Source organism: Colias croceus, chromosome 29, assembly GCF_905220415.1.
Source record: "Colias croceus chromosome 29, ilColCroc2.1".
Lineage (NCBI taxonomy): Eukaryota > Metazoa > Arthropoda > Insecta > Lepidoptera > Pieridae > Colias > Colias croceus.
The window spans coordinates 3,427,461-3,450,797 of record NC_059565.1 but is presented as its reverse complement, the minus strand read 5'-3'; the positions used below and the strand labels follow the sequence as shown (position 1 = coordinate 3,450,797).

The 23,337-nt window shown below is 30.8% G+C and overlaps 2 protein-coding genes across 8 annotated transcripts in view; one reads left to right on the top strand and one right to left on the bottom strand.

Moving 5' to 3' along the window:
- The first annotated feature begins 1,684 nt into the window (after positions 1-1,684).
- Positions 1,685-13,301, top strand: LOC123704425. Its single transcript, XM_045652817.1, has 3 exons — positions 1,685-1,921; positions 12,166-12,354; positions 12,716-13,301. Exons 1-3 carry the CDS (start codon positions 1,807-1,809, stop codon positions 12,850-12,852), a joined length of 441 nt encoding a protein of 146 aa, XP_045508773.1. The 5' UTR covers positions 1,685-1,806; the 3' UTR covers positions 12,853-13,301.
- Positions 13,302-17,527: 4,226 nt separating this feature from the next.
- LOC123704409 (synaptotagmin-7) overlaps positions 17,528-23,337 on the bottom strand; it is a 243,467-nt gene continuing 237,657 nt past the window's right edge. For all 7 annotated transcript variants that reach the window (XM_045652789.1, XM_045652785.1, XM_045652784.1 and 4 more), the window contains 2 exons: positions 21,913-22,125; positions 17,528-20,577 (listed from right to left, as the gene is read on the bottom strand). In XM_045652789.1, coding sequence (XP_045508745.1) covers positions 20,477-20,577; positions 21,913-22,125 — 314 coding nt within the window. In that variant the 3' untranslated portion in view covers positions 17,528-20,476. The remainder of the gene's footprint in view (positions 20,578-21,912; positions 22,126-23,337) is intronic.

Below are 23,337 nucleotides of genomic sequence, written 5' to 3'. Positions count from 1 at the left end.
AGACTGAATTAAATTCACTTACTAAATACTAAAATAATAAATACTTAATTACGTTTTCCGTGGGATTTCCATAATGGCGATCATATCCATTGTCCTTGTTCAGGCCTCAAACTATCTTTACGAATACAAAATTTCATTCATATCGGTTCAATAGTTTCGGCGTGAGGAATAGATAGATAGAGTTACTTTCGTATTTATAATATTTGTAGGTAAATGTGATAATAACTGTAGCGATATGTATGAGATACTAGCAGTCCGCCCCGGCTTCGCCCGTGGTACATATTTACGTTTTCTCTACATAAGAACCATCTTACCATACTTCAAGGAATATAATAAAAAAAGAATTAACTAAATCGGTTCAGCCGTTCTCAAGTTACGCGCTTACCAACACATTTTTGGATTCATTTTTATATCTAATATATAAAAATCAATGCCACTTTTCGTTGTAATTCCATAACTCGAGAACGGCTGAACCGATTTCGATAATTCTTTTTTTATTATATTCCTTGAAGTACGAGGATGGTTCTTATGTAGAGAAAACGTTAATATGTACCACGGGCGAAGCCGGGGCGGACCGCTAGTTATAGATATATTTTAGTTATAGGTTTTTGTCTATTTATAAAATGGTAGACTTACTTTGGAAGGTGAGAAGTTAAACTCTACATCACTACATAGTATAAAACAATGTCGCTTTCTCTGTCCCTATGTCCCTTTGTATGCTTTAATCTTTAAAACTACGCAACGGATTTTGATGCGGTTTTTTTAATGGATAGAGTGATTCAAGAGAAAGATTTTAGTACATAATTTAATAGGTTTTAGACAAAGTGGGCGAAGCCGCGAGCGGTAAGCTATTATTTTATAAAATAGTAAATTTACTTTCGAAGGTGAAAAGGTGAAAACTCTACATAAGTAATAAATATAAAAAATGTTGTGTGGTTTTATGAAACCACGGTAAAAGTGAAACTTTTTTTCACACTATAGACATTTAGCTAAAAATTATCGTATTTGTACGATAATTATCGTACGTATCGTGCGTCACGCGACATGCGCTACACAGACCAAAAAGTTTGAGACGATGTAATAAAATCTATTAAGTTTTCAATATGTGCTTTAATTTCAGTATTGTTTTGAATGCATATTATTAAGGCTTCCTTTGATCAGATTATGTATACTATTAAATAAATTAATTGAATTATTATTCATTAACAAAAGTCTTTTGTTACTTGGTTACATATGATGACAAAGTTGCCTTTTACTTTTCCCTTTTACATGTCTGTCATACATGTCAATAGTGCAGTAGCGTTTACAAAAACATGAAATGAGTTAAATAACTTTTACATTTAACAACATTCGATTGATTTCCCGACTCTAATCCGTAACAGCGAACTTAGCTGTTAGCCTCTACCAATCCATAACAGTCTTGATTACATTCAGTTAATATAACACATTACATCAATGCTTCTAGAAAGATCCCCACAAAGTTCAGCCTGACCCACTATAAGCCGACCAAAAATGAGCATCACTTACGATGTACCATTAAGCGCATATCAACAACAATGGAAAAAACACTGAATTTTGCAACAATGCCAACCCTGAGACATCAGTAAATAAAAATAAATACCCTGTTGGATCCGCCATTTTGATTCCATTCACTCCCCGCCTGTAAACTTCGAATAAAACGAAGCGAAAGGTGTGCGCGCAACTCAGTTGTCGCCTGACGCGGAGCTGTCAAACGAAAAGCGCGCGAACTTTGACATTTTTTTTTCATAATTTTTTTTAATCGCGTGGCACTCGTAAGGTGTTAATATGAAGTACCTGGTTGTTTTGGCTGTATTCGCTCTGGCTTTTGCCGCAGAAGAGAAGAAAGAAAATGACGGCCCTAAGACTTTTCAGCGGTTGATCCCTGCTGATGTTCTTAGAGGTATGTTTTATTTCATAATTGGATTAATTTTGGGGTGTGTTATGTAATTATTTTGAAGAAGAATTATTATTCTGTTGCATAATTTCCATTTTCAATAGTAATTCAATATTTTATTAGAGCCTTAAAAATAAAAGATTTTGGCTTTCAAATTGATAAAAATAAAAATAATCACATTTTTGAGTAAATTCGATGTATGAATTTTTACGTACCCATGTTGTGAAAGCTAAAATTGTATTTTTTGTTTTTTTTTTTAAGCCAAAAGAGTAAAGTTTAAAAAAGCTCTAGCTTTTTATTGTCTTTGAACTGTCTATGCTCTATGATAATAATATTACATAGTTACGAGGTAATAGAGAAATCTAGATAAATAATTGGTGTGTGAAGTAATTACATATTTGCATATTGCGTGCAACTAAATTATTACGTTTAGGTAATTAACTATGCACTTATTTTGTAATACGAGATGGTTATTTTTCTAATAATTCCACAATTATTGCGTTATGTCTGTTGGCGGTTCCGTTAGTTCTTTTTGTTTCGTAATTTTTTAAAATTTTTTGTAAAAAAAATTATAGTAGGTAAGTAGTCAATTATTTTTGCGTTAATATAAAATAACTCTAATTTTCTATCGTCTCTATATACAGAGTCATGCCATCTAAATAAATGAAACATATAAATTATCTTAGCTTATTTTAAACTTTTTGTTTAAAACTAAAAAATGTATAAAAGCCGTATAATAATACTCTCTCGGACCCTCATAATTGTATACTAAAACTTAGATTTTCAAATAGTAACGATAAAATAAAGAAATCGAATTATTTATACTTACTGGATCAATAATTTCGTATTAATATTGCAATATAATTATATTCGTGATAATGTAACATAAATCATTAACAATGACATTATTATAAAAGAAACCGGTATCTTGGTGGGCTGGTTTACGAAAATCAAGTCTAAAAACCGGTATGATGTTATAATTTTAGCGATTCTTACGTAAATGTCGGTTTTTTAGGTTTATTATAAGTGTTAATCGATATAGTGATGTAAAACACGAGAGAAATGGAAAGTGGTTGCCGATTTTTTTTTGTTTTTTTTAGAAAGAGGGTTTGATTGATTTTTTTTATTTTTTTATGCAAACGTAGGTTCATCACTTTATAAATTAAATATGTTTTTATACAAATGTGAATATGTATAATAATAAATGAAAATTAGTTGATAGTCTCTACATTACGATTACTTACTTATAATATCAGAAAAAAATAGTTTAGGCTTGTAAAAAATATGTCGTTCATACTTTTTATATCGATTGATATAGCTTTTTTGTTAACTCAATAAAAAACATATTTCTATGTTATTTTTAGCCTTGACCTTGGCCTTCATGGCCTGCTCTAATTATTATGTAATATATAATATATTAAGAAGCATAAATTCATTTTATTTTATGGTTTTGAGAAAATATTTCCTAAAAGATAGGCATATTCAGCTTTAGGGTATTCTTATGAACAAACAAACTTACTGCAATTTGTATTTTAAAAGTTTCAGGCCTTATGTACTTTGAAGTAAGATTTAAATAAATATGTCTCATAATATATCTCTATATATTATTCTCATAATATCTCTCTACATATTATGTCTCATGTATAAATATGTGTTTCGAAATAATGTGAAAAATAATACTGATGAAATAATTTTCATAATAAGTAAAGTAGTTTCAGTTCATCCTTATTATATAATTGTAATCATCTCTATTATATAAATGTAGTTTATTTCTTAAAAATACAAATGCTTTTGGGTAGTTCTACAAAGTAAGGAATTTTAAGCGGCTCAGCCAAATTATACCATTAAAAACGTTTCAAAGTAATTAATTTGTACGGAATACTGTTATTTAAAGCTGTTTCTTGTTGGTCACTGAAAATAATTAATAAAAACATTTATTTATGCCACGAAATCTTTGTTCAAAGTGTCAAATTCTCAGGATCCTGAACTGTCCCTCGGTCAGATTCTGGTTTAAAGTGCGTCGTGATTTATTTACTTTTCTGTATCAAGGTAATTTGAAAGCCAAATCGGTGAGTTTACTGTGTTTTCTTGCTAGATAGAATAATTATTATCTTATTTACCCAAAAAAATATTTAAAAAATCTTGTCAACATTTTGTCCCCACGATTTCATATCAGGATCCTGGTCGATGTAAAATAAGCAAATAACAGCTAGGTTTTTTGGCGTGTGATGTTGCCGTTCAGCTGAGTTAATCAGACGTACGAAAGAGACAAAGAATATCATCTAGCTATTCACACCTAGCGCATCGTTCAGTCAGCCCGGCGCGGTCAGCAAGGAAAATGGTGTCGTAATCAGTGGAGTTCCCAGGATCCTGGTAAGATATTTTTTACGTAATTAATAAATAATATTAGGAAATATAGCGTTTTGATACGTAAGTTGCTGACCCAAAGGCCTAGTTTTGCTAAATTCTGGTTAAATGTTGTAAATTGATATGTTTTTTTTAATATTAGACAGATATTCTCAGGATCCTGGTCTCAGGTTCCTGTCAAATTGAAAGCCAGGATACTGAGAACCATCCAGGATCCTGATAGTTGACATTAAAACATTGTTTCTGCGTAAGATAATTTAGAACTTTCTACCTATAAACATTAAACTACGTATAAATTAATGAAAGAAATCATTTGAGTAGCTGTCGTAATTAAATATCTACAGATAATTAGTATTGGTAATGGTCAAATTTAGTATTCACGTAATCTTTTAGAAATTTCGGAAAAAAGCATAAAACATTACTTTTACCGATCTTAGCAGTTCCTAGTACTATTTTGACTATAGGTATTTACACTACAACTTAACTTATGTCATGACTTAGTAGAAAAATAAATCTTTAATAGTTAAATAACAATGATTATACACATGTAAGTGTAAAATAAAGTTGGTTGCATTGCACTGTATTTTGAACACTAAATATTATATTTTGTTGTACAGAAAAAATGGCGAAACCAAAGAAAAAACTGACAAAGGATAATAGAAAAAAAAGGATAGCTGAGAAATTGAGGAATGAAAAAATTTAAATAGATCAACTGAGATTGGCAGCAAAAAAAGAAAAAAGGCAGACTACGATAAAAACCAGACTCAATACAGAAGGGAAAATTGAATTCCAAGAAATGTAGAGGCAAAGAAAATGATACAAAAAATGGCAAGAAAAAAAATACAGTGACTGTGAGAGCCTTATCTAGGGTGGTCTCACAGCGAAGATACTACAGGAAATGACTGGTTCGAGTGTCTAGTATGCAATAATTGGGCACATGATGGATGCATTAAAGACGATTCTATATTGTTCACATGCCCTGACTGCTCAGCTGACTGTGATTTTAAAATTTTAAAATTTTAATATAGTATTGAAACCGCCAAAGTTATTATTACCTACCTTTTTATGATTTTCTTTTACTAGATTTAAGTACAATACTAGATTGAAGTGTCATTAAGTCTCAGACTTCATTATTTTCATGTTTTTAACTATCTTTAAGAAGATTTTACTTAATTAAACTTAGAATAATAATTCTTAATGCTCAATGATCATTTGATGAATAGAGTTCCTGTTCAAGACTGTTTAAGTATAGAATTAGTATGTAAGCCAAGCAAAGAGTTATTTATCGTTATTATTAAAGGTGCTAGTACCATTAAAAATTTATTTAATAATACAAATTCATGTAAAACATGATAAATAAAATGATTTTTGTTGTTTTTCTCAGTTTCCTGGTGCCCTGCTCAGTTTCCTGTGGCTTGATTTCCTTAAAATGGCCATAAATCGAAAACTATTAGATATTCTGACTGTTCCGCTCTATATACTTTTAGAGACGTTGTACTCTTGTAATTAGACTGAATTCCGCAAACAGAACGTTTAAAAAAATGTGGGCCGAAATAAGACTCAGTTTCTTCCATAGTTTGTAGATCTACCCTTTTACGCACGGCTGACTACGACCATCAAAGAGGTCTTAGTCATGGAGGTCAGATATTATATTTTTTAATAAAACTTACGCACTGTTTTGTTATTTTTATGCAAGGAAATTGGTATATCGTATTACATAGAACCTAAAGAAATAATTTACACACATACGGTGTTAATTTATTTATTACCTGTGGAACTAATTTGATGTTATAGTTACAATTTAATTTCAATTACATTAAAAATTAAATAAACACATAGTTATGTTACCTTACTTAATAAAATTGTATCTTTGCAACGCTCATGAAAATGAAGAAATTATTTCTAATTGAATGCAATTGTAAAATATTTATGTAAATATTTATTTCAATTCATTTAAATAAGATAACTTTGATCATAATTCATAGTGGTTTTTGTAAAATAATTATACATTACATTTATGCTCCTGCATGTATATCTATGAGTCACATTAAATCTACAGATAATTCAACACAAAAGGTTAGGTCTTGTTCGATGACCTAATATCCTGCTGTGAAATCGTGCACTTTCAAAAACCTTTCACAATTACTATAGACTTTCACGTGGTTTACAGTTAAATGCTGGCCATTTGGCTCAATGATACAAAATTAAATTTAATTATCCACAACGCCTGTGAAGCAACGCATCGTCAGAATAATTTCGTAATTAATTAACATGATACAAAACAAATAAAAATAATTAATGTTCTTGCTTATTAATGACGTACCTTATAAAAATTTACGCGCCTTTTTTTAATTTTGGCGCGAATGTGAACAATGCCAAAAGCTTCCATATTTAAAAAAAGCTTTTTGGGGGACTCAATTTTATTTTCAATAAAAGAAATTCGAAACGATCTTGTTAACATTAAGCTGATTATTACTTAATAGCTCAGTGATTTCATAACAAGGCCTCTCACCACTTAGTTATACATAATGCAATAATTTAAAATGACAGTATTGCCATATACAGTAAAAACTTGTATTTATGTCTAATGTGGTAGTTTTTCGCAATCCACGGATATGTAGCAACTCGTAACTCGATGGTATCCGTTGGGAAATCAAATTGCATGCATTATACCTTTTTATCCGATTACAGTAAATAACATTTTAATTGTTCCTAATGGCATGGAGCGGTTATTGTGTTTAAAAACCTTGAAATTGGTATTTTTGAATTCTTTGTTACGTTATCATTGGGTTCTTCCAAGATAAATTGAGACGAAATAATTTGATAAATTAAATTAAATTGATAAATTGAATTCAAGAAAAATTAAATGATGATTAAATGCCGATTACAATCAAATTTAAAAATAATTAATTGCAGTTTAATAAACAGTGATAGAAATGACAGTAATTAAAAACTCATAAAACAACACGTCATGTAAATATTTAATTAAATATTTTTCATTGGTGCTATTAAAATTAATATAAATATTTTTGAATGATGGTATAAAACGTATTCTAAAAGTTGTGTGTCCATACTTGAATTAATCATGACTCTTATTATTATTTGTAAAACCATGCAATGATAATCACAATTGACATTTATTATAGTAACATAAATAAACCTTTATTTAGATTACTTCCTGGTGTCCTTTAAATGTAACAGGTATAAGAAAAATGAGTCATACATAATCAAATGACATGATTATACAGCCTTGGACAGTTCTAGAATCTAATGAAAGTAGGTTGTTTTAAAAAGTAATCCGCTCCATGCGTCCGCTGTTCGTTTTGGCTGTTGTAACATTTGAACCATAGTATAGAGTTTGAACTGAGTATCATCATCTTTTGTTTGTGATGGTCGAACAGAAAAAGCTTTAGAGTAGATTTTTTTGTTTTTAGATGATCTTTTAAAAGTGTATCAACATGCTATTATTAGCATCACCTGTATCATCATCATCATCATCATCAGCCCATATACGTTCCCACTGCTGGGACACGGGCCTCCTATGAGGGTACAGACCATAATCCACCGCGCTGGCCAAGTGCGTGTTGGCGGATGACACATGTCGTCGAACTTTTTAATTCTTCGACATGTCGGTTTCCTCACGATGTTTTCCTTCACCGTTCGAGCAGTGGTGATGTTACAACATGCGCAGATAAATTGAAAAATCAATTTATTTCCTACGCGCTCGCCTGGTCTCGAACCACGGATTTATCGATTCGAAGTCTAAGGTCTCACCACTGAGCCACCACTGCTCTATCACCTGTATGTTTGTACGTAACCATCCGACTCTTTTAGACTTGATTTTGACCCACTTTAAATAGACAGATTTAATTCAAACTTTGTACAATCAAGGATTGGTGAATATACAATTATTTCATGAGTTTGTCTTCTTAAAACGTCGAGTTTTGTTTTTTACTATATTTATAGTTGTTTGTTTTGAAATCTTCGTTTAAAGTAAATTGTTACGCATTACATACGATTGGAAAGTAGTTTAACTTGGCTCGATCTGCGATGTCACTAACATTAGCATTTCAAATACGTGATGACAGCGTTATGTAACTTTTTATGACTTGTTTTTTAAATTAGTAAAGAGGTTTGTAGCTTTCCTTGTAATTCTTAGAGCATTAAACCAACTTGTAATTAAACCACTTTTAATGTTCATAAATAATATTTTTTATTTTTATTTTAGACACATCCATATTTAGCTAGTTTTGTGGTAATGTTTTGTTTTAACTAAGAACAATAATATTCATTATACTTATTATGTGATGATTATTTTTAATTAAATACAATGGCCGCTCCCTGTATTTTTAAATGTTTTGACAAAGTTTTCGAAGCGGAGACATGAAGCAAAAAATAGAGTCATTTTGTAATAAATTTGATAATAATAAAAAAGTATTTTTAACCTTAATGTCATTTCCTAGAAAAAGCAAGGATAAAAATACATTTGTGGAAGCGGAAATGACATTTATGATTTTATAATAACTACATTCACTGTATTCGATTGACATTTTATTAATATAAATACTTTCGAATTATAATAATGCGATATATATATGTAGTAATATTATAAACGTCTGTTTGTGTGTCTGTTACACGTTCAAGGCTAAACCATGGTACTGATGTTGATGTTATTTGGAAACGAACAATTTGGACAATTGAAAACGATTGACTTCTGTTGTATATCAACTCGATTTTTTTGCGCGTGTCCTTTAAATGTAACAGGTATAAGAAAAATGACTCATACATAATCAAATGACATGATGTCACAGATCACACTTATTATATTGAAGTGCTGTGAACTATGTAAGCTTTCAATATACTTATACTAGCGGTCCGCCCCGGCTTCGCCCGTGGTACATATTAACGTTTTCTCTACATAAGAACCATCCTCGTACTTCAAGGAATATAATAAAAAAAGAATTATCGAAATCGGTTCAGCCGTTCTCGAGTTATGGAATTACAACGAAAAGTGGCATTGATTTTTATATATTAGATACTTATTTTACAATTCAAATTTGTATAACTTGTATAATACCTAATAGATGCTTTACATGCATTTAATAATAATAAATTTGTAATTTACTGTCTAGACTGTAGCCATAACTATAGCGCATAGTTATCAAGATTATGATAATTTTATAATAATAGTTGTTCTTAAAATAAAGTACGTACTTTTAAATTACGTGTTTAACGACATATTTTAAATATTTATCGACTCTATTATCCAAAGAATTAACTGTAATTAATTAATTAGTAATTTAACTGTAGTCTTATTGAAATGTAAAAAGCCCATGTTTATAAAATGGCATGACAATTATAGTTATTTTTTAAATGTTTAATATAAACTAGAATACATAAACAAAAAAATAATATTTCTATTACAATTAGATTTGATAATCTTATTTTTTGCATATACAAATAACAATTAAAATGAACAAAAATATATCTTGATTCTTATTTCTTGTATGTTTGTCTGTATGTGTCTCACGTCGAAAATACTTCAACGAATTAAATGCAGTTCTTACAGCTAGTAGTTTACTGAAAATGTAGCTAAAATATATCATAGAATTCAATGTTCGTGCAGTTCAGTTACTTTATTAAAAATTACTTAGTGCTTGTAATTAAATACCGAGTTAAGTTATTAAGCATTAAGTTTATATAACTTACTTCAAGTGAAAGTTGTGTGTCTAGATGTCACAAACTAGGCTGTCTGGACGCGCCTTGTGATATTACGTAAACTGTCATTTTTTATACTAGCTTTTCAATCTGGCTCTACCTGGGCAGTTTTATTAATTTTAATTATATGTACCTAAGTTATACGGAGGCAAATCTAATAAAGCAATCATTAAGTTTAGTCATAATTTCTGTAATTATCAACCCGTTATTTTTATAAAAATGGGTAAATGAGAATGAGAATTGTTTTCACAAGCTTTTTCCATGAATTTAATGCTTCAACAAATCAGTTTCTATTCCTGTCAATCTCCTATAGATACAGATTTAAAATGCGTGTCACCAAAGACAAAACTTTCAAATTCATATCCTGATAATACGAGATCCATACTTCCTTCATGGTCATATCACTACGTCATATTACCTAGGTAATAATGCTTGTAGGTATCTTCAAAACTATCGAACGGATTTTGATGCGGTTTTTTTAATAGATAGAGTGATTCGAGGGGAAGGTTTTAGTTGTATACGTAGTATATTATTATTAGTCTGTGGTTTTAGTATATAATTTATTTTGTTTTAGACAAAGCGGGCGAAGCCGCGGGCGGATAGCTAGTTGATAATTTAAACCTAATATTTCACCATGTACTACTACAACAATTAGGTCTATTTCTTTGACCTACTTCAAACAATGCTAATTCAACATAACGCGTAACTGTATTGTGCATTACACATTGTTTGAAATTGAAAGAGAAACTCCCATTTTAAAATGGCGGCCAAATAATGCCTGTGACACTGTGAAATTGTGTTCCTGTCCATTGCACTAAGAAATAAAATAATAATCATGCAGTTGGCAAGTTTTTTTTAAGATTTATAATACATATGTTATTAAATATTTTACTGGTGCTAGGTTTTGGTAAATATTCGGAACAAAATTAATAAAATCTGTCTCCTAATGCATGAAACACACGCAACAATTAATTTGGAAATCCCTTTTATATATAGGTATTTGTTATTTGTTATACTTAATAAAATGTCGATTTTTTTATTAAATTCGTGAGAAGAACATATTGCAATAATAAACATTTTCGCTCAAACATAACATTCAAACTAAATCTATAGGTACTATCTATCCTGATATTATAAAGCTTAAGAGTTTGTTTGTTTGAACGCGCTAATCTCAGGAAGTCAGGAACTACTGCTCCGATTCGAAAAATCATTTCGGTGTTAGATAGCCTATTTATATCATCACACTGACCAACAGAGACGGAGCCACGCGGGTGAAACCGCAACTCGCAAGGCACAGACTAGTCTTTTTATACGAATATGCTAACAGAATCGTGTAATAAATAATTAATTCTAGAACCGTGTGATTTAGTTTACATTCACAGGCTGAACTTTGAATCTAGACCACGGCCATCCAGTCTAGAATCTAGATTGGTTCGGATAACATATTGTTCCTTACTTTGTTGGTATCAAATGTATGTAATTAATATGGTGATTAAGTAGTTTTGAAAATTTGTATTTTTTAATGGTAGTGTAAATATTAATTTATATGTTTACTATTTCTTAGATACTATTTACCTCTCAAAATATTCGAACATCGTTAGCCATAAAATTCAGAGAATGTTTGGTAGGTAAAAGGAAAAAAACACAGAATTATAAAAAAAATAGTTTATTCATAAACCAGCCATAGACTTAACTTTCTAGAACACCTAACTCTATTATCTATCATAAATTAGCACTTTATTTAGCTCTCTTATCTATATAACTAGTGTGTATATTATCTGTGATATAACTCTGCCCACAGGCTATTATCTCTGCCGACAGACTTCCCCAGTATCTGCGTATCTATTACATTATCTGTCTTGACTTATGTTCCTGTGTCCCCTAGCTGGGGCAGAGGGCATCCACAGTGCTCCGCCAGGCGTTTCTGTCGAGAGCTTCCCTTTTGATTTCGCTCCAGGTTTTCCCGATTTTCTTGGCTTCGTCTATGACTGTCCGCCGCCAGGTTTGTTTAGGATGACCACGCTTACGCTTTCCTTGGGGGTTCCAGTCTAAGGCAACTACAACAACATTATCTGTGGTATAACTTTATTATCTCTGCCCACAGACTTCCCCAGTATCTGCGTATTAAATTATCTGTGTTATAACTCTATTATCTTTGCCCACAGACTTCCCCGGCGTCTGCTTCGCGTCCACCCGCTGCGCGACCGTCGAGCCAGGCAACTCATGGGACCTAGCACCTTTCTGTGGTCGTAGCTCTTGCGTCATCAGCGAAGACCAGCCCCCAAGGCTGTTGGAGTTAGTTGAGGACTGTGGACCTCTGCCAATTGCTAACCCTAAGTGCAAGCTTGATACTGGTAAGTTTTATTGTAACAAAAATATTAGTAATAGAACACGTATTTTGAATTTTCCTATATTACTTCGCATTTCATTTGATAATAATATCTCTTAAAGATGATAATAAAAAATACCCCGACTCATACGGGGTAAAAAAATTGCCATAGATAGAAAACATTGGTTTTATTTTTTTATTTTTGATATTCGAGCAGTATATGGCAGTCAATAATTTAAAACGCATTATCAGAAGAATTTCAAAACACACAATGTTAATTTTTAACATATCATACTATCGTATTTCATTAATATGTGATACGAATGTCACTAAAATATATCCAGACGTATTATATTTCATACTTTAACCATATTTATTGTTTACAGAGAAGACAAACAAGACAGCTCCCTTCCCCGGCTGCTGCCCAGTCTTCACTTGCGAGGATGGCGTCAAGTTAGAGTACCCAGAACTCCCTACACCTCCCCCAGAAGACGCAAAGAAGGAGGAGGAAAAGAAATCTTAAATTATTACAAAAAAAAATTAGAAATAAATTTAGTCTATGGCAGAGCGCGGCAACCATGACAGCTCATTTGTAATCTGTGGCGGGAAAATTACGCGCCAATTTTAGACGCTTTTAGTTACAGATAAAAAATTTGAACGTCTAAAGGTGAGGCGTTTTGAATAGAAATTTTTAATTGTGGCCCATTGCCTCCACTTTCCATTGAAATGATACGTTTCGGCTTTCTAGTTTCTATTTTATAATGTACAATAGGCCACCATTGTTGAAAATCAATCGCCACACTTCCTGTCTTTTCAAAAAACTGTGACAAAATGTTAATTGTTGTACATTTTTGTGTTTGTTTTTTTAGAAGTTCATCGGCTTTTTACTTGAATACCTGCCTATTATAAGATAATGTTTGTGATATTGATATTAATAGAAAAGTTATTCAATAAAAAATACAAAATTTCTAATATGTCTTTTATTTATTTTTACCAACACAGCTTAATGTATAAGGAATATTTTTTATAAATTTTTTTATGGAAGAAAATAGTGTTTTAAACCATTGTTCGAGATGCTCTATATCTAAAAGTTTTACGAAATATAGATCCTTAAATGTGAAAGACAAGGTACCTGATATATTTATTTTAACTTGCAAGTTACATCAAATAAAAAAAATAAATAAATTGATAGAACTCGGATATTTTATTATCTGTATATCTACGGAATTGAACCCATAGCCTTAGTTTGATGATATTTGATTGATGATTTAATTTGAGTGTAAATATAATGATTAACTATGTACCAAGAGACGCCAAATGTTTGTCTCTAGTGTCTTTAAAATATATTATTGAGAAGAGGAAAAACACGAAGTTTTGAGTAAAGAAAAAAACACATTTTAACTCAATAGTTTATTTCAGAATAATGAATCGCATATAATTTTACAGAATATATTATACCTAATTGTCAACACTTATATACTTGTATTATACGAACATTTATCTATACAAGTGTAAATTAAAAATAACAAATTAACTTCTAATTCACTGTTAATCGAAAGAATATTGTGCTTATTGCATCTGCCTCATCTTATATCGAAACATGGGAGACATAATTAAGACCAAAAAATTACATAAAATGGTTACATTTATGTACCAAAAATTCATGAAGTTTTACAGTTTAATTTAGATTTAAAAAAAACTTTTATTTCTTTTTTTTTGCGATGACGATTTGCCATGTAAGAAAAAAAATCACGTCACGATATAATAGGCAGAAACAATATAACTGAAATTCTAAAGCGAAACATTAACACACTATGTATAAATACATTTTTAACATTCTCAACTATCGCTAACATTGATCACTTATCTATTAAATATATAATAAATTTAATTTTAACTAGATATACGAATAAATAATCAACTATAGTGTTAAAATCACAATTCTTCTAATTTTAACATTTAATATTGCACAAAATAGACACCAAATGCGATTACGATTTTGAGCTGGTTTTAAAATATTATTGACAAGCTGTCAAATGTCAAAGATGCGTCATGAAAAGCGCGCGAAATTTGACAATCGATTTGTGGTTCTGACGTTTATAAAAAATATGACGACAACGTTATTATTTGTATGATTTATTATTATTAAAATATGTATTTGTGCTGATAACTTTGTACAAAGCAAAAATATACCACGTATATATTATATACCATATATTTTTACAAAAAATATACTTTTCCAAACGAAAATCAACTATTCCAAAAAGTTATCATGCCGACAGATTATTAAATAAAAAAAGTTTTAATCATCACTGACAAAACATGATATGTGACTAATTCAGACAATTAAAACAAATGCTTAAGGCTGGTTGCAGAGCTTCACCGTAAGTCACCGTCAGTCAGTAGTATCACGCGTGCGTATGGTCGGTCTAGCTATGAACGGTTTTATGAATTTCCATACATATGACAAGCGCGACTGACGTACGCACTGATGGTCGGTGAAGCTCTGCAACCGGCCTTACATTTTTGTGCTATAAAAGGTTATAAAACGAAAGAGGTAGGAAGTATGATTTCAATGAAAATGACAAAGAAGTATAACTATTTATATACATTTATAGATTAATTCCTCTCATTTTGACCTTTCAATTTTACTTACATAATTTAAATTTCTAGACAGGATATGCCCATGAATTACCACTAAGCGATAGCGTACACAGACTAAAAATAACCACTCCCAAAATGCATAGCAAAAATAATGAAAAAGCATTCTCTATCCGTAAGAGCCTTCAAAACTTGATAAATCCGACAGTAAAAAATATAGCATTTACTACTAGATTATCTAATGAGTCTAAGCTAGACTCCGAAACAGATTCAACTGTCCTAAATCCAAACTGACTGCATTGAATAACGAGAAATACTGCTATCTCTATCTAACATTATGTAATAGACAGAGACGTATATATCTAGAATTAGTCCGCGATGACGCAATCGTGTCAGGCTTAGAAACTAGATTCAATGATCACTAGATATTACACGGTTGGCAATACATAACCGAAGCTCGGCTTAGTCACGATTAACTATTTTTCGCCAATGCAACTATTTTTATTTCGATAAAATTAAACTGAAAGGATTTATGAAAGTTTTTATTAATGTTTAAGAAACAGCTTTTTGCGACAGTTAAAATCGAATAGCTAAATTCTTTTAAATTTTTAACGGAAATTTAGACAGATGAAACAAATTATTTGTAACTGTATCAAAATCGTTATCGGTATTACGTTATTTTACTCATTTGATATCTGTTATGAATGTGGTTATGAATATTCATAATAATTATTTTATTTGTAATCGTTTAAACTAATACATAGTTTAATAATGTTATACATTTTCTGTACTTTTCCGATATTATAGAAGTAGGTATATATTTTAATTTCTCATTGTGGTGTGCATTCAATTTAAAAATCATTATTATATAATTTTGTCAAAATCACTTTTGAACAATAAAAATTACGTTATCGTTACTTCTATACACCTTTGTCTTTATAATATTACATATTTTATTTATGAATAAATAATGGAATAGAATTTAAAGTTTATTTCTATACCTACGTTATAATACATTTATTTTACTTTATTTTATTAATATTCTAGTCACTATGAACGTGACTGAAGCATCTATAAAGTGAGAGTTCTGAAGAAAAATCGACTTTCACTCATGAATTCGTGTGATGGATGTCATATATTGTTCACGGTAATATTTTGATAGACTTTCTATGGAATATAAATTGTTTTAATAGGTATTAGTTTAGTCACGGTTATAAATTTTTAAGACGCAAGAATATCTTTTAACTAGATATTGATGAAGTTAGTACATAATTAAATTATGTCCCGTATTTTTTTAATTTACTCTTTTTATTAACCTTAATAGGTAATTACTAATTAGCTCGATATTTTAATATCAAACTAATTCTGTTATTCATTATTGATATAAAATTACCCCATATATTAATTGATTTACCATGTAAGTAATTAAAATTGCAAATAAATTTATTTTTAGGTATTCTTAGTTTATTTACCTCTAACAAAACGTTTCAAATATGTTAAAATTTAATCAATATTAAACACACTAAAGATATCAAGCAAAACGGTATAATAAAAACGAGCGTGTGTGTCGAGCACACGTGTCAGAAGTGAAACGTCTTTGGTAAGATTCAAAGATCTTACTCCATGCCGTGACGGTATTGCCATGCGGTATTGCCATCGATGGCGATGCCATGTTTTTTAATAAATAAAAATAGTTGCACTAGCAAGTACGATAAAACTGTATTTCTATTAACACCGCAGTAAAATCACATACACCAAGTCCGACTATTAATGTCTAAATATAACAACATGCTACTATATGGTATCTTAAAACTACTAACGTAAAACGGAGTTTTTCCTAATTTATAAGGATTTAGGAATATCATTTAATTGTACCTAATAATAGTAAAAATTATAATTTCAGGGATTTTCATGTTATTATAATTCGCATTGTTTCAAACGCAATTTCCATCGTTACCGTTTGGTTAATTTTGAATTAAATACCAAAATTAGACAACTTCCATTTGGCTTGTTATCAGTCAATATAAATCGGGATAGTTTTTTACGATCTTAAACGTGGAGATAGTAATTCTATGCGGTCACCCATCAATACAGTGGCTTTGCCATAAGCTGCTTTACCTGGTTAATCAACCCTAGAGATCCACCTGAGAGGATGTAACAAGTAACAGTATACTATTTCTATACTTTAAAATTAAAATATTTCAACTGTATAGTTCAGATCATTAACAACGCTTTTTATGGAATATACATGGTTATTTGTAAAACACCGGCAACCTCGCAGGACAAGGTAGCTAACATCATAAGTAACAACATTTGTTCTACGACTTTTGGCATAACGCAATTAATTATTTTTAAATGATTTTTTAAGCTTTTATTGTACTCTCCAACATTTGTAAGTCTATTCATTATCGAAACGACGACGCGACGCCCCCTTCCCCCTCTCGTTCGCTTCTTGTTTACGTAATTTTTGGAATGCGCGTAGAGTTTATAATATTCAAACGGAAAATTAAATTAATATTTATTTTTGTATGAAAATAAAATCTAACAAATTATCAAAAGTCGTAGAACAAATGTTGTTACTTATGATGTTGGCTATCTTGTCCTGCGAGGTTGCTGGTGTTTTACAAGTAACCCTGTATAAGGTAGAAATAACTTAGGTATAAATTAAGAAAAACCTCCGCATCACCGGGTACAACACTATAAAACTTTTACAAATGTATACAATAATGATCTTTATCAACATTAATGTTAACTAAATGGAATGATTAACAACAAGCTTAAATATCTCACTATTATAAATATTCAATAATAACTGAAAAACGATTTAATTTTGGTCGCTAATTGATTACTTGCAAATAACAGTAACGTAACAGTTATTTTTGAATAACCGTTATTTGGATATCGTTTCGGATATTTTTCGTTATCACATCGTTTAACGATACTTAGTACTTACGTACTGTTTTTTGATTTTATTTACAAACATTAATTGTTAAAAAGAAATAAACATCACATACTAACGGTTGTTTTCTATGATACTAATTTAACTAATGAATGACCGTTTTAAAACTAATGTAAACTATAAATAAAAATGTCATACATTTTCTGTTACAAAAGTTCTACATGAATTACAGTATAAAAGGGGCGACTAGTTCTCTACAGCCACATTAGAATTTTCCTGTCATTCTGTCTCTTTCTATCATATAGAAATATAATTTACAAGAGCGAGAAGGATTGCTTTATGCTTTGCCTTTGCAAGTCAAAATTCATTGACAGTAGGAATTATTTAGATATTTACTACTGCACTTATTTACTTAAGGTGGTTTAATTCATGACCTGATATTATTGTTTCAATTGAGATCTGTATCTTTACGAAAAGCCTTTAATTTAAGGAAGGACTTTAAGGAAGAATAATCATAATTGATGTTAAATAAGTACCTTCCTAATTAACCATGTAAGCAATATTTCTCGCTATAGTAAACTTATTAAAGATGAATGATAATACATGATGGCATATTGAATAGTGGCTCAGCCCTTCTAAATAGAACTGCATTTGCATAATTTTTTGGCAGTTTTAAGATGTTATTTTAGTAGTTTTGTGAAATAATACATTTTGAGCAACCGAGCAAAAATATTACACAATGATACTGACGTTCTAATAGATATTTCTATTTTTAAAAACGTCAACATGACATCTACTCATTTTGTGCGATACGAACGACTTTTCATATTTTATTATCTACAATAACAATAATATTAAATACATAATTCTAACCATAATTTAACATTGACTCTTCAACACTAAAAACGTCATTTTTATGTAGACAGCGTGACAAGTAGATTAATTATTTTTATCATTACAAGCGTTTGAAAAGAAGAATTTTACTGTAATAATAAAAATAATTCATTGTAAGGGCTACACGCTTTAAAACAAGGTTTTAAGGTTTCAATTGTTATTTAGAAATTAGTTATCATTTATGACAGGATTTGGGTATTAAATAAAATTTTATAACTGAATTACAATGTTTTAAAACATGTAACTCTTGAAGATTTGAAAGATTTAGGTCATAGCAATGAAGTGCCGTGCAGTTAAACAATACTAATATTTTTTAATGTTATTTTTTTATAACGAAAAATATAAAAACTTTTTGATGCACAGCACTAGCAAGTCATGGTCATGAAAGAAGAAAATGTTGAAATGGATGTGGCAAATGTGTTGTAGAAATAAACGCATCCAAAAATGTCTATTCGTGATATTTACGATTACGATTAAAACATTATTACAAAACTCTACGAGAAAACACGTATTAAGACTGACCCTGCTAGTTACTACGTTGTTAACTCGACTATTCTTAATTTTAGTAAAATAATTTATAGAAATTCAACTTTACCTAAACTAAACTTTTAAAGAAACCGATACCGATAACGTTACGTTGTCAAATAACCATAACGTTATAACGTCCATACCGATTCAATACCGTTATTCTCCCGTCACTTTTCATATTGAAAATATCCAATTATGATTATTCTTTAGGATATTGGTAGGTAGCACTTTCTCAGTGGGATGAAATAAAAAAAATTATACTGAATGTCATTCCTGGTTATTCATAATTTATAAAAATTTGATTTATTTGACTCTGATGGTAGAGCTGCTTAGCAATTTTCTATAAGTACCACTTTTCTACTGAATATGAATTTAGAATTGATGTCTGGCTGATTTATTTTGTAAAGATAAAATTTTACAAACGTCTGCATTTAGCACACCAGATAATTTATTTTCTTAATCAAGAGATGACACTTAATTCTGTCTTTATATTTTTTTTAATGGCGGACAACCGACCAGACACTTTCGTTAGCAAATCAAACATACTATAAATTTTTACTCAATTCTATGAATATAGCAATTATTCTTTATTATTAATTAAATCAAAAAAACTGAAAACTAGTTAGTGCAAAGTAAAAAGGGATTTAATAAATCGAGAGGTGACTATTCCGGCAACCAGACACTTTCAAGCGACTCAGACAACCTAACCATATCAAACATTTTTAACAAGAAAAAAAGGACAATAATCAATTCTAATAACCAGACACTTTCAAGCTAATCAAACAGAACCTAGCCATAATAAACAAATTTAGCGAGAAATAAATCTATTCTGACAACCAGACACTTTCAAGTTTCAACCGAATCAACAAGAACCTAACCCATCTACCTCTACACTAATATTATAAAGAGGAAAACTTTGTTTGATTGTAATGAATAGGCTCATAAACTACTGGACCGATTTTAAAAATTCTTTCACCATTCGAAAGCTACATTATCCACGAGTAATATAGGATAGGTTTTATCCCGGAAATTCCACGGGAACGGGAACTATGCGAGTTTTTCTTTGAAACTAGTCAAACATAAAACTAAAACATAATCATTTGGCACATCCACTCCGACTATCGAAAGCGTATCCCCAGAACCGTTCAGTCTTATGACGTAATGTCACGTGTGACGTAATAGTTGTGACGTGACGTCACGTGTGACGTAATAGTTGTGACGTAAATTATTCCGGTTTCAGGCGGTGCCACTGAACGATGGTCTGCCGCGGTTTGGTTATCATGTCCTGCCAGTGTTTGGTCTCGGTGGCCCCGGAGCCATTTTTACCTGAAAATTAAAATATTAAATCAAAATCACTACATAGTATAAAAGAAAGTCGCTCAAATCAAATACTTTCTCATACACGGTTACACTACAGAACTATAAATCTGGTTTCGCCTCTAAAACAGGACTGCATAATATTACAGGGCATATTAGGAGGACAGGAACAGATTTTCTTTGTCACAAAAAATGAACGTATTAATTTTGGAATTCCTTTTCCCGACTTTACCCGGGCTGACTTGTGATAAAGAAGCCCATGCCATTCTTAAATATCCTTCAAAGTTAGTCCCCACATACTATAAAGTTTAATACTTTGTCTCATTGTATTATTATATGCATTAATTTATGGTAATTGAAAGTAAAATTCCTAGAATTCAGGTTGAGGTTATCAAATGCCATATTGGCCACAAAAGCTATTGTCATAAGATAAACAACAATGCTTATTGTTGCGATTTAAAGATAATGAAAATTGAAAATAACTAAATAATAAAACAATAAGTCTTGTGACTAAGAAAAAGACGTAGAGTATACACGTAATTAATTGTCCATAATTATTCTTGGACACATAAAAAGTAATGTAATAAAAATAAAGTATTAGCTTAATTTACGGAGAAACTTGTGTTCAGAGTTATAGGTCATAGCATTTATAGTTTTAACTCCTAAATTCTAAATTCTAACAGAAAATCGACTCCTCATATGCATGTGTTATATAAATAAATAAATGTTTCAGGACAATTTTCACACAGGGCACGATCCGATCCCATACTAAATTTTCGCTTGTGTTACGGAAACCAGATGGCTGATATACATACATATATGTATACAGGCTGTCCCACTGTTGGTATACTAAGCTCAAAGGATTAAGGAGGTTATAGTTTTGCAGACACCTGAGTACATAAAAAATACTTATAAAATTCCAGACCAATTTTTTTACCATAACAAGCAACCCGCCCAACTTTGCCACCAGCACGTGAGCTATCGTTTAAGATTATGTTTTCATAGACAAAATGTTTACATTAGCGAAGCGGTATATGCCGGCTGCGCGAAGCTAGAGAAGAAAACATGGATTTTCAGGAAAAATTTAGCAAAAAATTTTTGAAGTAATTTGGTTGTTTCAGTATTTTTTACTTGATCAGTGTATGAAAAACTACAAGTCCCTTCGCGCTTAGTATACCAATAGTGTGACACCCTGTATAGTTTTAAACACCCAGACACAGAGCAAACATCTGTGTTCATCACACAAATATTTCCCCTGGGAATCGAACCGACGACCTCTGGCTTGGAAAGCTTCACCGACCTTGCTCACTACCAACCAAGCCGGTCAAAAAAGACATTACTTACCAGCCAACAATATCCGTCCGATTAGCTCGTTCCTGCCAATATTATCGAAGTCCATAACCTGAACATCCAGGGAACATTCCCTTATCTTTTCCCAGGGCACGTTGAAAGAGAAGGAATCGTTGAATACTGGGTTTAGGGTACATTTGAAAACCGCTGTCTTGCGCTTCTCGATTCGTTTGTCGCCGAATTGGAGCCATACTTTTACGTACGGATCTGGAAGTTAATATTGGTTATTAAAGTTATTTTGTATGTTACAGTGTGGCTAACGAGCAGAGGCATTGCGTGGTAATGCAAATACGAATATTAGCATAACAGTAGTTGTTAAATTAAAATAAATATCCTATTTTCTTAAAAGTTCGAACTCCTTGAATAATATTTTACCATCGTATCGATGATAGCCCGTTAATACTATTGACGTATATTTTCATATACCGATTTCCATGTATGATTTAAACGAAAAATAAGCGAAGATACATATCGAGAAGATAATATAGAGGCTATAAAATAATATTTTTACAATGAGAATAAATTGCTCAACTCTCCAGGCAACTAGTATTTTTATTCCTTCCAAATGACAGCTTTATAAGCGTCTAATTATTATAGTGAAAAATTTAACACCCGCCGTCACCATTTAATCTATTTCCATAGTCGTTGAAAAATGGCCATTTTTAATTGGAGTCATGTTACTTTTTGATTTATAAGCGAAGATTCCTTTACTCGAACGTAAGTTGAGACGAATTAAAAGGAGATAAGAAAAACTGGAGCACTTTAAAATGTAACTAGATCTATCATGGAGGTTCGAGAAAATTCCATTTTGTCGGAAAACCTAGTGTACAAGGTTTGTAGGAAATTGTACTTTAATACTAGGTGTTAAGATTGGAATTGTAATGATGTGATTGTAGGTTTCTTTTACTTATGGGAAAAACTGGTGTGATTTACTGAAACGATTCGTAATAAGATAGATGGATACGTTAATACGTAGAAGAATTACTACCAATCCGAGCTCTATTTCCAAATGAGAATATTATTGTAAACGTAAAACCGGCTACTCACGTAGGCAGCAGGGACAATATTGGTATTGGACCATAAATTGGCTCCTTAATTTTTTTTTGTATTTTTTGCTAATCTTACACGCAAAAAACGTTAAATAAAATTTGGTACATTAGTCAGGATTACCATACGAGAAAAGCTCAGTCTTTTAGATAGTACCTAATATGACAAAAAATATAAATTCTATGTACGCATATTTATTGCACTTTTCATCCACAAACTGCAGAATTAATATGGATTAAATTGCAGGTAGATTAAGACTTAGAATAATATTTACTTAGGCTGTGTCTTTTTGGCTGTGAGTAAAACCACGCGTTGAAACTATAAATGACTAGGTGATGAAAAACGCGGTTTTATACCTTAGCCATAAACGGA